The sequence below is a fragment of the Pongo abelii genome, chromosome 11, assembly GCF_028885655.2.
Source record: "Pongo abelii isolate AG06213 chromosome 11, NHGRI_mPonAbe1-v2.0_pri, whole genome shotgun sequence".
Classification (NCBI taxonomy): domain Eukaryota; kingdom Metazoa; phylum Chordata; class Mammalia; order Primates; family Hominidae; genus Pongo; species Pongo abelii.
The window spans coordinates 90,262,543-90,277,881 of NC_071996.2; the positions used below are offsets into that span (position 1 = coordinate 90,262,543).

At 33.3% G+C, this 15,339-nt stretch overlaps 1 protein-coding gene and 1 long non-coding RNA gene across 6 annotated transcripts in view; one reads left to right on the top strand and one right to left on the bottom strand.

The window, feature by feature from the left end:
• The window catches only part of LOC129058067 (uncharacterized), a 195,069-nt gene that overhangs the window by 174,201 nt on the left and 5,529 nt on the right, over nt 1–15,339 (top strand). The gene's annotated exons all lie outside the window — the stretch shown is intronic.
• The window catches only part of CALCRL (calcitonin receptor like receptor), a 111,427-nt gene that overhangs the window by 14,308 nt on the left and 81,780 nt on the right, over nt 1–15,339 (bottom strand). For all 3 annotated transcript variants that reach the window (XM_054548582.1, XM_054548581.1, NM_001131732.1), the window contains 4 exon segments: nt 5,619–5,745; nt 2,854–3,007; nt 1,469–1,529; nt 1,320–1,386 (listed from right to left, as the gene is read on the bottom strand). In XM_054548582.1, coding sequence (XP_054404557.1) covers nt 1,320–1,386; nt 1,469–1,529; nt 2,854–3,007; nt 5,619–5,745 — 409 coding nt within the window.

A 15,339-nucleotide genomic window follows, 5' to 3' on the forward strand; every position in this document is an offset into this window, starting at 1 on the left:
GGGAGGGGAACATCATACACTGGGGCCTGTCAGAGGGTGGGGGTGAGGGGAAGGATAGCATTGGGAGAAATACGTAATGCATGCAGGGCTTAAAACCTAGATGACAGGTTGATGGGTGCAGCAAACCACCATGGCACGTGCATATCTATGTAACAAACCTGCACATTCTGCACATGTATCCCAGAACTTAAAGTATAACAACAACAACAACAAAAATGAATAGCAGCTGTAACTAAAATACCACTCCTAAGGACTGTAATTGCATTATGATCTCTAATACTCTCTGAGACAAAGCATGCTAGATTGCTAGTTTGTATTAATTTACTTTCTCATTCAAAGAATGTAATACACTTGTAATCCCAGCAGTTGTGGAGGCCACAGCAGAAGGATCACCGGAGCCCAAGAATTCAAGACCAGCCTGGGCAGCATAGTGAGATCCTCTCCCTATAAAAAATTTTTTAAAAAATTATCCAAGCATAGTAGTGTATACCTATATTCTTAGCTTCTCAAGAGCCTGAGGTGGGAGGATCCCTTAAACTCAGGAGTTGGGGGCTGCAGTGAGCTGTGATCATTCCACTGCACTCTAGTCTGGGCAACAGAGCAAGACCTTTTTTCAATTAAAATAATAAAAATAATAATAGTGTAATAAAAGCATTGAATGTGACTTCTGTTTTCCTGCAATCACACTAAAATGTCTAATTAATGCACTCACATTAACTGATAATAATTATAATGTAAAATTTGCATAGGTATTTTGTTTTTTCTTGTTTGTCACCTCCCATCCTCCTGCTAGATTCATTCTCTATTCCTCTCTGTGCCACAGGAGGATGATGTCTGTGAACAGCTTCACCCAGACTTCCTTGCCCTGAGACATTTGCTGCATCTGGCTAATTGGAAAAGCCAAAAGATAACAGTATGGGAATAAAGATAAATTCGAGTCTTTGTTTCTGCTGCTTCTATTCTGCCAGGCTGTGGTTTTGGCAGTGGTTGTTTTTCTCTACTCAAGATCAGATCTCTTACTGGGTGACTCCTCCCAATGCTCATTTCACTGCACTAACACTTCTCTCTTCAGGTCTAGCTGTGATAACAGCATTCCACTGTTGGTCCCTAATGGCTCACCATCCCTTACTAATTAGTTCCTTTGCCTTTCCTGCCCATACATCAGATAGGATACCTTCACTAAACGCTATTCATTTAAGCACTGTGAACATGCATGTCCATCTGTGTCCACTGGAACCCTGAAGGATACCATAGGCCAGATGATTCAGAAATAAAGTTGAAATGTGAGCAATGATAAGGAAAGGAGAATTTTTACATACCAGTAAAGCAGCACAAATTGGGCCATGGATAATGTAGAGGAGATGGGTATCAGAACTGATCCAGCAACTAGAGAAAACATAAAAACATTATGTTGAAAATTTTTATTTTACATTGTTCCAGTAGAAATAATAAAAAGAGATTTTCTTACTTGTCATTGTAATATAAGCTTCTAGCAATGGCATGTATACAAGCAGGAATCAGTGGAAATCCTGTAATACCAAAGAAAAAGAAAATAAATAGGAATTTTTTCTACAGATGGTATTTCGAAAATATGTAATTAAATACAAAAATTCAAAGATACTCTAGGAGCAAAAAAACTAGCCACTATATATTTGTTGAATAAACATTATTTGTATAGTCAACAATACACATTAGAAAGTATTAGGTATTTACATTTTTGTGTTTGTGTGTATATCTTCTTCTACTATAATTCATAAGTCATTTTGAATCAGTGGACTTTAGAGCTTAACTCTTAAGACGTGTTTCCTAAGCCACAAGGATTAGAAGAAATTCAGCATATTGTACTTTCTGTGAGATGGAATTGGCCAATATTTGGTACATTATCAGATGTGGAAAAAAGTTGAGAATCACAAGAACTTCCACTATGAGAGAGACTACTACTAGTAAGCCATTATTTGAAGAAGAGAAGAAGAAAAAAAGTGATTAATTTATGTACCAAAAATTTGGCAGGCTTTGAACATTCTAAATCAGCTCTTCCAAATATGTAATTAAGCAATGCTTTATAAAGTTAATCAGAATACACTACAATTGTGTGTGTGTGTGTATATATATACATCTCTGTATATGTATTTCTTTCTAGATATAGATGATAGTTTAGATAGATGATAGAGATAGATAGATATAGATATAGATAGATGATAGGATAGATAGATGATAATAGATAAGTACAACTTCAGTTTTGTTTCTGGAAACTAGTCCTGTTAAATTCATTTCTGCACTTCATATTTTGTATTATTCTAGTTATTTTTAATATGTCAGAAGTATGTCACTGTTTGCTTTGTGAATAATACCACATCAGGAGATTGTGTAGAAAAAAAATAAATCCTTTGCATGCCTTTATTCAATTACTAATCCCTCTACTCTTACCATAAAATGACAATATTTTAAACAAATATTTTTAGAATGGAACTTCAAAGATGTTTAAACTCAATGCTCTCATTTTACACGTGGCAAAAATGAATATTCAGAATTGTACAAAGACTAAATCTTTAATTTATGATTCTACTTCTATTGTTTTAGTCACTACATATTCAGCCAAGATACCCTATTCATTGGCATAGCCAATAGAAAAAAAGACACTATTATATATTGACTTGTGACTACTGAAAACAATGGATGAGTCAGTGATACTTTGCTTAAAATGTTGCAATTTACAATAATAGGCAAAAGTTAATCACCTGATATTCTTTAAAAATGATTACTCATTGGTATATTCGTATTACAAAGGAAACTGGCATCCTCCAAAAGCTTTTTTAATCAATTGAATCAACAAGTATGTATAATGACACTTACCCCAGCCAAGAAAATAATACCACATTAAATGTTGCTTCTCTGCAAACACGGCCACCACAATAAGTGTGTGTAGGTAAATGCCTTCACAGAGCATCCAAAAGTAATTACAGCCCATCAGGTAAAGATGAATGAACTGGGACACTTTGCAACTAACCTGTGAGGAAAAAAAAAACCCAATATTTACTTGTTTATGAATTCACATGTAAAACAATACTCTAGTTTAGCTCAGGAAACATGGAACCTTCTCCCCTACACACAAAATCCCATACATTAATGATTAGGATTTGTGGAATGCCAGTCTTCATATTCATGTAATGGTGCCTTTAGTTTTTAGCCACAGACTCCAAAGATTTATAATGGTATATCTTCCAGAAAAAAAGTGTAACTTCTAAATCTACTTTATTTAGTGAATGTGTATTTTCTGAATGTGTTTTTGTTATTATGTAATTATAAGTATAAAAGTGTCACACATAAATAACTTTACCCTTATTTACATCATCATGAATCCCTTGACTGTTGCATTCTGTTGGAAATAATAGTAATTTTAAAACCAATTCATTAGAAGTGCCCAAATACTTGAAAAGTTTTGCATATTACATGCTCCTCATGCAAATGATTATTAAATAATAATCTAATACATCCATAGGTTATCCTATCCAAATATGGGGTTTGAGGGCTTTGTGTAAGTAAGAGGAGGACAAAATTATGGTTTCCCTTCCATTTTTCCTGAGGTCTCCATTTTTGCTTCTCTACTTTTAAAGAGGCAGGAAGAGAGACACTCAAATTACAGTAAAGAAAACACAAAAGAGTAAGAGTGACAGTTGACTCCCTTAAACAGGAGAATACAATTAAAGCTTTCCCAAAAATACATGACCTGCTACTCCTATTGGCTCCAGTTTCTAGTCTGAAAATCAATAAAAGTTTAGTGGTAATTATCATTATTTTTGAAATAGTTTTTTTAACCAAAAATAAAATTGAAAAGAAAATGCACTGGATTGTTAATATTGGGTTATCACAGAATAGTAATAATGGCATCTGCATAGGAGTCAGCCTAAAATACTTTTACATATATTGTTTTATTTAATTCTTACGGTAGTCCTATGAGGTGTACATTATCATTAGGCATATATTTTATAGATAAAACTTAGTACCAGAGAAGTTAAATGATTTGCTAATATTTATACATCAATCAGATCTACAACCTGAACATTCCAATTTTGTTTTCATTATATACAATGCCTCCTAACTAAGGATATTTGTAAAACCTATTTATTCATTAAATGTATCTGCAGAATACGTAACATTAAATTTTAAATAATGTACCTTTATGTAAAACACAGTATTATATTACAGTTCACTCAAAGGTGAAAATGAGATAGTCTACTATATGGAGAGAAATCATAAATTTCAGCTTCAAGTTTTTATCTAAAGAGTTTTTAAATATTTATATTTAATTGGGCTTCTAATTCTTGATTTCATTAAAAAAGTTAATCGATAAACCATTACAATAAAAAAGAATTAAGAGCATACTGCAGAAAAATATTTCTATGCAGGGCATTAGTAATACAGACAAAACAAAAATATATGACAATTTATAATGTGTTTATTAAACACAACTTTGCATACAAATATGAGATTTAGAATCTCATGCTCTGCAGCTTCAAGACAAAACTCTGAATCTCCTTGTCTTACAGAAATTCACTCTAAAATGGCAGGACATTAGCCAGATTTTTATGTTGCTAATTATACCCCAGTGTGTTTTCTAATCCAGTGACTTTAGAGTGGAACATATACAAGATTAAGCAATCCGGATGCACATGTGCAAACAATGCAGGGACTTTTAGAATTTTGAAAATTACTCTAAAAACACATATAAAACACACATGAGACTGTTTATTGACCCACTTGGTAAAAATTCTTTCCCTTCCTGATTTCAGTCACTAGATAATTTTTTCTTTTAAAAAACACTTTATATAGACACACACACACACACACAAAATACAATAAATATCCCATAAACATTATAAAAGCAGATAATTTTTAAAATTTGAATGTATGTTTATGTATGCAGATATTGTAATTTAAACATATTTTACATATGCATATAGCTTACACAAAATATTTACATTTACATAAGTAAATTTTAAACTATGTTTTAAAAATATGGCCTGTAGGGCAACAATTTATAAATGTTTATTGAGACTGAACACTGTAGTTCTTTTTAAAACGTTATGCTATGAAGTTTAATCTTATGTAAGATATGTACAATTCATTCTTTTCCTGGTTTTATTGACTTTTTAAAGTCAGCCTGATACAAAAAATATAATTATTTAAATTTTCCACGTGCATGTACTATTTTTTCGAATTACACAGAGTTCATTGCTTTGAGTTTTTCATTTGGATTGAATAAATATTATGTAGTGATAAACTATTATGTGCCATAGCGAGAGGACTCTACAGCTATAAAATGAAGTGAAGATATGTGTACATGTATAAATAATTGAAGCAAAGAAATTATTACACTTTTTTATGTTCACCCTTTATATCTTGGGGAATACTGAGAATACTCTGGGGGAATACTCTGTAGAGTATATGTAGCTATATTCCAATGTAGAAAGGTAAATATTTCTCAGTATTCCCCAAGATATAAAGACTTGAAAATATACATATATGTGTGCTTAATTATACACATTATGCATATATCAGCCATGTTCCCCCTTTCCCATTAGGCCCTTGAACCAAGGGCGCAATCTTGGTTTACTTACAGGATTTGTGGCTACTAACGCCTGGTTGTTGGCCACTGCAGTGAGGTGAATGATTGTTACAACAGAGTTACAAACAAATGAGAAGAACAGATTTTTGTGTAAGGTAATCCTTTGGCAACTTAGGCTCCTAAAAAGCAAGAAAAACAAGTGTGTTGACATCATGAAATTTTTTTTATTAATCACTATTCAAATAAGATACATTCCCAATTCATAGCAGCTGCTCCACTTTTGAAACAATTATTTTTTCTCCCTAAGATCCACTCATTACAAAAATCTTAATTAGGGAAAACCTGTAAGTGCTTAAAACCTAGAGACAAATGAGTTGCTCCAGTAGAGGTAGATATACATAGGGATAGAAAATTTGCCTGTACAAGTCCTCTACATGACTTTCTCTATTAATTTCTGAACATAATTAATAGTTTAATTCATTTTGCAAACATTGGGATTCAGTAAAGTTAGATAATTGATCAAAACTTATGCAGCTAATTAATTTGAACACTTTGTATTTGCTGTCAGATTCTCATGTGGATAACTTTTTTCATTACACCATATATATTGTTCTGTTTAAATATAACTGTGTGTTTTGTTGTGATGGTGGTGATTACACAGACCGATCTGGGAAAAAAAGGTATTCAGAATAGATGAATTGATAAAAATGTAAACTTAGCAACCAATGAGATTTGCACAGCTTTACTGAATTTTTCTAATTGGTGCAGCCATATATAAGGTAAAAATAGTACCACCTTTTACTAGAGTTCCTCTTGTATAAAACAAAAGAGAGTTCACTGTGTGGAGTTCACATAGAAGTAGATTTCAAGAAAAAGTGCCACTAATGATAACTGATGTCACTCTTAGATTGAATCCACCTCCACTCTAAGAAGATTGTGCATATATGACTGCCTGCCCATGTTCAAGCACTACCTCCTTTATAATGCATTTACTCAAAGGCTTATTATGGATAAAGTTTTAAAATAATAGCATGGGATCCACTTGAACCTGAATACTTAATGTCAAGTGTGAACTCATATGAAGGAAGACCTGAGGAATTATTTCACTACAGAGGCAAAAAATTTCATGATGTGTGTGTGTGTTTTTTAAAAAAAAAATGCTATTAATATGGTCAACCTATATAATCCACCATATATAATTCAAGCCAAAGGCTTCTATTTTGGAAACTTTAAGGAGATCTTTACCTAATTTTATCACTAAATGTCTTTATCTTAAATAGACTGTGTGCCCAGGATATTAGAGTTAGGATGGGATGCCAAGGTTTTCTATATTTAAAAATGCAGTTTAGAGTATATTGCCTCTGAAATTGCCTTTCTTCCAGCTACAGGTCTGTGATTCTATATATAGCTCTAGTAATTAAAGAGCCTGGAGGAATATTTGATCCAAATCAATATTATAAATTGTCAATATATGCCTTCTACAAGACTTCTATGAAAGGATTCATGGGCAAGATGGCTCTTGGAATGATTGCTGAGTGTGTGTAAGACATTCGTATGCCAACAAATATGTGAAATCCAGCTGGAATCCATCAAAATAGAAACAACTGGAACCAGCTAGTATTTTCATATTAAAGAGTGGTTTACTTTGGCCTGCCTTTGTAGTGTATAGCAGTAGTGATGCAGGTAGTAATCAGGCCTTATCTACAGATTATTGATTATATTCTATAGAAAAAAAGAATCTTTGAAACTTTTGAACAAAGGAGTGGCATGATTCCTGCTATTACTTAGGGAAATTCAACACTGAGAGAAAGACAATTCTATTTTTGATAAAATGCCACAGCAGTGACATAATTACTTTCTGTTCATTGAGCATGAAGAGAGTTAATGAATATCAGAAAAAGTCTAGTAAATAATGTTCTTTTCAAATCAGTTATATTATGTGTGGTTTATTTCTGTCATTCATCAGTGTTTCATGATGAAAGTTATAGACATGTAACATTTGTTCATATGGTCTCATTTCAAAATGCCTGCTTTGAGCTTACCCCATGTCTACTGAGTGAAAAGTATTGTTTAGAGAGAAACTGCTTATCCATGCAAATATACATGTTTTTAGTAATACAATATAAGTAACTCAGCTACCATCAAGGGAAAAAAAGTAAAGCATTTTTCTTAACTGGGTGATTTTGTCATTTTCTGCTGAGCACACATATATCTAAGTCCATTGGCTAAAACATATCTATAAACAACAAAATTTCATAGTTTTAAAACTGACGAAAAGATTGAGAAGGTTTGCTTAAACAGCAAGTAAGATATATTTGTAAGAAGTAAGTTGAAATAAAGGAAAGCAAACATGAAAGAAGACTTTCAAAAATAGAACTATTCTGCCTTAAAAAAATGAACTTCTCTCATTCACCGCATTACGGGTGCAACTGGAGGACATTACATTAAATGAAATAAGCCATGAACAGAAAGAAAGGCTGCATGCTCTTACTCATTTGTGGAAGCTTAAAATAAGTTGATTGCATAGAAGAAAAAAAGTAGAACTAGAGGCTGGAAAGGGTAAGAGGAAGGTGGAGATAGGCAGAGATTTGTTAAAGAATACAAAATTACAGCTAGATAAGAGGAATAAAGTCTAGTGTTCTATATCACTGTAGGATGACTATAGTTAATAATATGTAGTTTTAAATAGCTAGAAGGATTATGTGGGCATATTGCATGATAGTAAAAATTAGAAAAAAATTAAAGATAGCTAGAAGAAGAATATTGAATTTTCCCAATACAAAGAAATTATAAATATTTGGGAAGATGGATATGCTAATTATGCTGATCTAATCACTATATATTATAGATTTCTAAACATCACTATGTACCTCATAAATATGCACAATTATTTCATGTGAATTAAAAAGTGAAATAAAATAAATAATGTGATAGAAGAGCTGAAAGATAGGAGCTAGGAACATAATACATTTATATTTTAACTGTTTATATTAATAATATTCACATGTGAAAAGATTGGAAGGGAGTAAAATAAAATGCTAACTGTAGTTGGTTGATAAAAAAATTTAATCCTCTTGTATACAGTTAAAGTTTAATCCTCTTTGTATAAAGTTCAGTGTCCTCTATGATGGTCTGTATTTCTGTTCCTCTCAGAATTCCATTTTTTTTTACCCTGCTCCCACCTCAATTTGTCTTGAAAGGTAAGTACTTAAAAATGAGCTGCTGGTATATATTCTCTTCCAAAAATGTCATTATTGTGAGTATAACCACACACACCCACACACACACACACACACGACATCTTATTCTCTTATTATGGGATAAAAGGATATACCGTATTTCCCTTTTTAAGACCCAAACAATATCATTATGGGCAAAGTTTTGAAATAATAGAATGAAATTCCCTTGAAATTTACTGAATGTTTAATACCAAGACAAAACAAGTTCTTAAGAAGATGCATTAAATAATTTCATTACAAAGACATTAAAGTTTATTTAGAGTGCTTTATGCAATTATTGAAATAATGTGGTCAAACTAGATAATCCACCCTATATAACTCAAACCAAAGACTTCTGCTTTGGAAACTCTGATATCCAGTTTAGCTGCCCAAATTTTAGTAAACTGGACCATTGCCACGTCATTTCATTTTGTGTTGTGTAAATATGTCCTACTGCCTAAAATACTATTTAGTTTCTTCCATTTCTACCTCCAGGCACTGTGCAACTTAAACAAATGCAGACAGATGCTAAGTAACATATGGTTTCTATCAATATCTAGTGTAAAAATGGCACCGATTTTTCTGAATGGATCAATATCTAGTGTAAAAATGGCACCGATTTTTCTGATGATGCATATTGTTTTCTTCTAAACATATTCATTAACACATGTAAGTAGATTGGTACAAATAAAATCAACTTGTAAGTGAAAACCAAAAACATGTAATTGGTAAACACATGGTTTGTTCAAATGAAGCCCTAAAATATTTGTATATTTTTTCAAATATTAACCTGCAACCAATTTTACCTACTTTAAATTCTTAAATATTCTTATTTTATTCAAAATAGTAAAAGCAATTATCTTAGAGTCTTAGAGAATGTTTACAAAAATCCTTCGCTTTCTTTAAATATTATAATATCCCTTTCTATCCCCACATAACCACAGAACAGAAAATGTGATTTGTGGGTCCAGATTGTTTCTATTTCATATTTTTTACATATAATTATTTTAAAATGCTATTTCAACATGCAATTTTGGCAAGCAGAGTTACAGAGGCAGTTGATGTTATTGTGTCAACAAAATCATTATGCTTTATATGTAACGAAACCGTGTCTTTCAATTCACTTTTGGAACAATTTTAGAAGTAAGTAGCGTCAAGTCACTATGTGTAGTTCAGACAGTGAATCTGAACTCTGCCATCTATTGACGGTATGACTTTGGGTAAATTATTTAAGATCTTGAATCTTTAATTTCCTGATCTGTAATTTAGGGCTAACAATTGTACTTCATAGGATTGGCTTAAAAGTTAGAGGAGATAAATCACTTAAAATCTTAGCATAACATCTAACCCATGATAAACACTCCATGTTAAGTTAGCTGTTGTTTTTTAACATAATTATCATATGGTTGATTTTAATCAAATGCTCTAATGGTTTTTAGGTACAAATAATAAAATAGCATCCAGGTTTACCTCAGTAACGTCAAACTTCCTCTACATTAAAATAAGTATGTTTTAAGTAACTCAGTCAAACAGAAAAATAGTCATTTTTTTCTTACCAAACAAGAATTATCATTAGACAGAATTTCCATATGATAAAGGGCAATACATAAAGCAACCTAAATTATCTTCCCAAGAAATTTCATTCTTTCTATAGTTGTTGCCAAATTGCCAGGTTCTCTATCATGCAGATCCCAAATATTGTAGTACTTCATCTTCAAAGTTCTGCCACTAGTATGGACAATAACCTTACTTCTGTTTTCCATTTGCTTTTGACATGAGCTAAAAACTTCCAAACCACTTTTCTCAATACTAATTACGAGCAAAATGAATCATGAAAGGAGAAAGTACAAGCAATATAAGAATAGCACAGTCTACAAAGTATTGCTTTCTTATTCTAGCTTATCTAATTTAATTTCCAAATTCTCAGATCTTTTCCCCCAAAAAACATTAGCAATGTATCCAAAAGGAAAGCCCTGTCAATCTGAACACTGCCACAAACCATAGGCAGAAAACAACAAGCATATTAAAAGAATCAGTAGTATGACTATCTTTTATCTATTCAATGGAACTCCCAAGTTGATGGAATCACATGTTTACATATGAGAAGTAGATATAACCTCTTTCAATAGCTCTTTTTTGGCGGCTGCTGGTGATCCAAATTAGATTAGGCCAGATTAGAAAGAGGGTGAGTATTTCAACCAAGGTGCTCAATGAAGGTCCTAGAAGAGAAATGATTGCTCTTCCTCCATTATGCTCCCTCTTCCCATGCCCTTGGGCTGCTTATTTAATGAAATATAGGAATATCAGGCTGCATAAGGAACAGCCATATTCATTTTGTATGGACAACTGATTTTCTACCGTTTGTGAACTGCTTTGGTAAGCCTGCTTTTCCTGGTCTTCTAGTGAGCAGGAAACGAAGAGAAGAAAGTCTTTCTGAATCCCTGTGATTCTTGGGCTCCAAAACCAACCAACCAAACAAAAACCTTTTTAGAGGCAAAATTTATAATAATAGCAGCCACGATTTTTGAAATCCTTAGACTATCCCCAGCACAGAGATAAGCACTTTAAAGTCGTTATCATATTTAACAACTCCTTGAAGTATTATTGTCTTTTAATAAAATGGAGGTAAGTTTCTTCAAGGTTACACTCTTATTAAAAGTGATCTATTGAGTTTGAATTTTGAAGTTCTCAAGGAAGCAATAAGGCTTCTGACTGCTTTATTATCCATCTAGTCACTTACTATTGGATAGTAATATTTTGGCCACTGTTACTAGAACTGGGGAAACAGTTGTGAATAATACAAAGCAAAACCCTGACCTTATGTGACTCATACTATAGTGGAGGGTAAATAGGCACACAAATTAAACAATGTAATCCCAGATAGTGGTATGTGCTTTTTAGAAATTAAAACAGGACTAAGGCATACAAAAAGAATGTGGCCAGGGTGAGAAGAATACTTAACATACAGTTGAAACAAGAGAGTATAGAGGAGAGTATTCCAAACAGGGAAGACATCCCTGTTTGTCAAAGCCCAGAGCTTAAAGTTTCTGAGGGGCAAGAACAGGCCATGTGACAGAGTACAAGGTAAAAGTCCACCATGGCTTTTTTTCCATTCTACAGAATGAGTAAATTAAATTCAAAGAACATAATTTACTGAATGGCTGTTTGATTCTGAAGTTCATACTCTTCTGTGTTATATAGCTTTTTTAACAATTAATGAAAAATTGTTTACTTTTTTGTTTTTAAATTATTCCCATCTCTTTCATGTAAGACCTTCTTGGTTTTTGACATCTTAACGTTTCATCAGCAAAGATTAGCAGCATAATATCTAGTCATTCTGTTTTTTCTTTTTCCTAAATGCTAAAAATATGCTACAGTTTTGAGAGTGTGCTTTGACTTTCTTCTCATATATGTCTGTGGGTATGATCTAGAAAAATAAACTGTCTATAATAATGGAAAACCCGATTGTAAAATATATTATGACTTTTGGGAGAAAAAATGTTATTTATTTCTATTTTCTATTTCAAATAACAAAGTTTTAATCTATTCAAATAATGATATAATTTTCAAAATTTATTGTCATTCTATTGCCATGAAAATTTAGGTATGCTTAAATTAAACAGCACATTTAATTAGCCCAAACAGAAAAGATGAAATTCACGATTCAGAAGTTGCATATTTATCAAATATATCCATAGGAATAAAGATATGCGATATTTAATGTGGATTTATAGCTTTATATTTTTTATATCTTAAGTCCAAATTATCTAATTCAGTTACTGTATTTACTTTATATTTCCATACCTGGGACTCTTCTCCATAAGCCAGTAATAGCAATGACCTTATAGCAGACAGGTTAATGTTAAAGCAGTCCATTACTTCTTGCACTACTCTGTCTGCATTCAAACCATATACTTTATGTAGAAATGCAATTATATTATTATACAACTAAAATGGACATATTGGAAACATTTTGGCACCATCTCACTTTATGGCATAAGAATGTTTTCACCTCTCACAACATTCAGTTGGAGAGGGGTGGATTTTTATGTACACTAATTGATTAAAATTCATTAATTCGGAGATAGACTCACTAGGACCCAATAAAACATTTAAGAAAACCTATAGTTCTCACACCTGTAATCCCAGCATTTTGGGAGGCCAAGGCGGGCAGATCACGAATTCAGGAGATCAAGACCATCCTGGCTAACACGGTGAAACCCCGTCTCTACTAAAAATACAAAAAATTAGCCGGGCATGGTGGCGGGCTCCTGCATAGTCCCAGCTACTCAGGAGGCTGAGGCAGGAGAATGGTGTGAACCCGGGCGGGAGCTTGCAGTGAGCCAAGATCGTGCCACTGCATTCCAGCCTGGGTGACAGAGTGAGACTCCGTCTAAAAAAAAAAAAGTTAAGTAAGTAATATCTAATGTAAAGCTGAAGGAAGCCTGGGATACAGACCACAGAATAGGCTATATCTCAGGACCATAGTGTATAACAAATTTACAATGAATAAATGAACGTACCGTGAGTTAAGAGAGCAAGGGTGACGCTGGGTAGGCAGTGACAGGTATGCTGTTCAGGGAACACTAGATGACTACTTTTGAACTCAGTCCTTGTCAAACCTCTGACAGTGCAGTATTACCCGGTTTAAAATAAATGAAAAGTAAAAGTTCCAATTTGTCAAAACAGGTACAACATCAGAGTAATTAGTAGAGCAAACTCTATAAGTTTCAACGTAGGATTTCATTAATAGTTAGCTGTGTTTAAATATGGTTTAAAGATTAATCATGTGGGAGGCTGAGGCAGGAGAATCGCTTGAACCCAGAAAGCGGAGGTTCCAGTGAGCCAAGATCACGCCACTGCACTCCAGCCTGGGCGACAGAGCAAGACTCCATTTTTTTTTTTTTTTTTTTTTTTTTTTTTTAAAGAAAAGATTGGCCGGGCGCTGTGGCTCACGCCTGTAATCCCAGCACTTTGGGAGGCCGAGGCGGGTGGATCACGAGGTCAGGAGATTGAGAGCATCCTGGCTAACATGATGAAACCCCGTCTCTACTAAAAAATACAAAAAATTAGCCGGGCGTGGTGGCGGGCGCCTGTAGTCCCAGCTACTCAGGAGGCTGAGGCAGGAGAATGGCGTGAACCCAGGAGGCGGAGCTTGCAGTGAGCCGAGATGGCGCCACTGCACTCCAGCCTGGGTGAGAGCGAGACTCCGTCTCAAAAAAAAAAAAAAAAAGATTAATCGTGCACAATTTTCAGAGAAAAGTTATAGTTTAAAGAAAAACTATACTTGTTCTAATTGAAGAAAAATATGAAGAAACTGGAAATGAGATAACAGTTCACAATATTGGTTAAATATATTCAGATGTGATCTAAGAAAAAAATGAGAATTTTGGTCATTTGTACTGAGAAGCAGAAATACAAGCACTAACAGGTTATTTTAATAAGTTAAATTGAGAATGCTTTGGTCTACCAATTGGATAGAGGTTATTTTTCTGAATTTTATTTGGGACCTATGGCAAGTACCTACAAAAGATATCATTGTCTACATAGTTCCAAATATGCAACTTGGCTTTTAAATTGTTTGGGGTCAGTATCTGAATGTTAGCAAAGATGTTCTTTAAAAAAACAAACAAACAACATTTTCTTTTTTTTTTTTCTATAAAAGTTGGATAGATGTCATATGCTCTCTTTTCTGTGGAAAAAGATGAAGCCTTTTGTCTAGGTTGTAAGAGTGAGATTTGCTCTGCTCTCTGATTTTAAATGGTAATTAAAATATAATTTGTAACTAATTCCAGTAAAGTTTATTTGTTTATTTTTTTATCTAAAGGGTTCCACTTTGTTTTTCCAAGAATCATTACGAGTAAGAGTCATTGCCTCTCAGGGCTTGGCAAGCCCTAAAGTTACGTCTCTTTCTCTTTTCGCCTCCCTTTCTGTTCCCTTTCTTTTTATCTCTTGCTCTGACTTGTTCCTTTAATTGGCTCTAATATAAAACTGAAGTATATCTGGTGAATACTGTTTTGTGTTCTCTGTTTCTAATTTAAAGAATGGATGAGTGGTAGACATTTCTCTCTCTAAATAAAAAATAACAAACAGTACCCTAAATCAACTTTTTGTATGGTTCTTAGTTTTTATTAGGGTGGGTCAGTGACCCTCAATTACCAAAGAAGAGGAAAAAAGTTTCCCATACCGAGTAAGCAAGAATAACTACAGTATAAGGAACTGGGTTAAGAAACAGAAAGGATCTGCTAATAGTTATTTTTATACACAATGAATGATTTTATGTGAAACATCAGCTCCTCTAGGAATTGTTTTCAGGTTAGTTGGATGACAGCTAATAATTTCTATTGGCCCTGACTCCACAAGAACATGATTCATGAACCATTCAAATTCAATATTTTCTGAGGGGGCCCTACTCTTCCTTGGATCTAGCTGCAGTCTTTCATCTTGTTTTACACAGATGCTTCTACTGATTTGAATTTTAGAGTCTTAGTCTAATGCCTTTCTTTGTTGATGGAGACAAATAAGGCCAGACAATCTTAAGGGACATGTTGAAGG